A 2,220-nucleotide genomic window follows, 5' to 3' on the forward strand; every position below is an offset into this window, starting at 1 on the left:
ACGAAGAAAATGGATATATATTTAACCAGCATGATTCTGATAGTGAATTAGAATTGGATTCAAGTGAAGAAGACAAAGATGTCGATGTTGGTAATAACTATTGGTATGGAAGACAAAACCAAATGGTGCAAAAAAGCTCCAGGGAGCATTAGATCATTAGCTCATAACATAGTAACTGTGTTGCCTGGTCTAAGGGGTGAAATTCCCAAAAATCGCCCAAAGACCCCTTCAGATGCAAGAGAAATTATTTTCATCAATATTTTGGAACCTATTGTGCAACATACAAATAATAAAATTTAAGAAACGAGACATTTGTATGTTTTCGTTAGCATAAATAAGTCTTAGTAGGTCCGTGGGACCCGATAGTAGCAATTGTAAACAAAAAATTGGATAGTAGTACTTACGAGTTAAGAAACAACAGTTATTTACATAATGTTAATAAGACAGATTACCTTGAATAATATTGCTGACCACCTCTTGATCAATTTTTTTTTGCAAATATCTCAGTTTTCGATTACAATTACTTTTTTACTATTTTTCCTGTAAGTACTCTGTCAACACTCCCAAAGAAATGATGCCAATTTTAAATCACCGTGTATTGTTTTTATCATTCTCTTTGTTCTAATATTTGTTGAAATTTGTCTGACAGAAAAGCAAATTTTGTGTTTTTTTTTTAATCTTGTTACTTTTGATAGTGTGTGTGCAATACCCCTAGCATGCACTCAGGTTGTTGGTATTTTAATTAGATACTTTTTTAGTACAATTTTTAGTGCTAATTATAGCCGTCACTAACTTGCACGATTACAGCGGTGAAAAGCAACTGGCAAAAACACGTAGTGTGTGGGGGCTTTACATTTCATATAAACTCACTCTTGTGTATTTACACATCGTTGTAGTACCAAAATATATTTCAATCCAACATGTAATTTACGAAACAACTGTTTAACGCTCAAGTAGGTAATTAATGAATGCTATTTATTTGCACTAGCACATACCTACATTTCGGAAAATATCTGGAGCCAGTATCTACTTTGGGTTCAGTTAAACACACCTATCAGGTCAAATATTCAGTATAAAGGTAATTTTTTTTAACTGTAAGTATGCGATAGGCAAATGGTAGGATAAAAAATTGCATACCTTCTTCCACATTCAATAAAGTAAGAAACAGTATAATCAGAAATAAGCCCACCCATAATAGGAAAGCTAATTTAGGAATTGTCCTTCCTCTCATTACAAAATTCATAGTTGGATATTGAAAAAATGCACTTTGCCTTTGGCTGTTTACTTTTCGAGCGGCTTTATCAACTTAACCTTCAAAGTTAGCTGCATGGCTAACTCATAACACACATAACTATAACGTAAATTGTAATTGATGCATTACATTATTGACCGCGATGAGTATAATTATTTCACTACCATTTTCTATAAAAACATAATTATTTGAAAATGTTCTATGCTCCCGACATGAACCCACGTCACACTCATAGATAAAGACAAGGTCACACTCAGTCACACTGCAACTGCACCACAGATCACAGAGGTTATTCTGACTCTGTTATCTGTGATCTGCACTCAGCGTTGCCAGACTGTGTGCCAGACCAAGACCAAGAACTTCGAAAGCTTGAATACATTATTGTATCATGGGTGGGGAAAAAACGGATAGGAAAAAACAGTAGATATAAAATTAAAACGGTCGATAGTTTAATGTCCAGAAATTTCTGTTTTTCGAATTTTTTAAGTGGTTTTCTAATGTACCTGAAAATCAAGTTTCCAAAGGTAAAAAAATTGCTTTTTGAACAAAATTTTTCATTTAAATCACTTAATTTAGATAAGTGTCGAAACTTGTCAAATGAGAACATAGATGGCAGCTGACATACTTCGAAGCAATGGCGAATCCAGTACGATACAATACCATCTATTTTACCTTTCAAGTCACCATTTTCTCAGGCTATTTGAGAGTTACTTATAACTACCGATGACCGATGGAGGCGTTGGGGCACGTAAACATTACTCCATTGTTAACTGCAAAGTTCATATAAATAGGGGAAATGTGCTTGTAGTGGATGGACCCCTGCCAATGATGGACCATCATCGATATTTTTGAAATTAGAACCCCTGTCGCATTAATACCAATGAGCGAACTTCTTATGGTAACAGCACAGCTTAAATAACATATATGATATACAGGGTGTTTCAAAATTGGCGTCATTCCTTTTAAGG

The 2,220-nt window shown here is 34.3% G+C and overlaps 1 protein-coding gene across 2 annotated transcripts in view; it reads right to left on the minus strand.

The window, feature by feature from the left end:
- The window catches only part of LOC109546560 (beta-1,3-galactosyltransferase 1), an 8,141-nt gene extending 6,591 nt beyond the window's left edge, over positions 1-1,550 (minus strand). Inside the window, exon 1 of one of the 2 annotated variants that reach the window (XM_048667430.1) lies at positions 1,138-1,550. In XM_048667430.1, coding sequence (XP_048523387.1) covers positions 1,138-1,243 — 106 coding nt within the window. In that variant the 5' untranslated portion in view covers positions 1,244-1,550. The other variant, XM_048667431.1, reaches the window with a different exon arrangement.
- Positions 1,551-2,220: the final 670 nt, after the last annotated feature.

The sequence above is a fragment of the Dendroctonus ponderosae genome, unplaced genomic scaffold (genome assembly GCF_020466585.1).
Source record: "Dendroctonus ponderosae isolate FM_Combo_2020 unplaced genomic scaffold, Dpon_F_20191213v2 Dpon_F_20191213_6, whole genome shotgun sequence".
NCBI classification, from domain to species: Eukaryota; Metazoa; Arthropoda; class Insecta; order Coleoptera; family Curculionidae; genus Dendroctonus; species Dendroctonus ponderosae.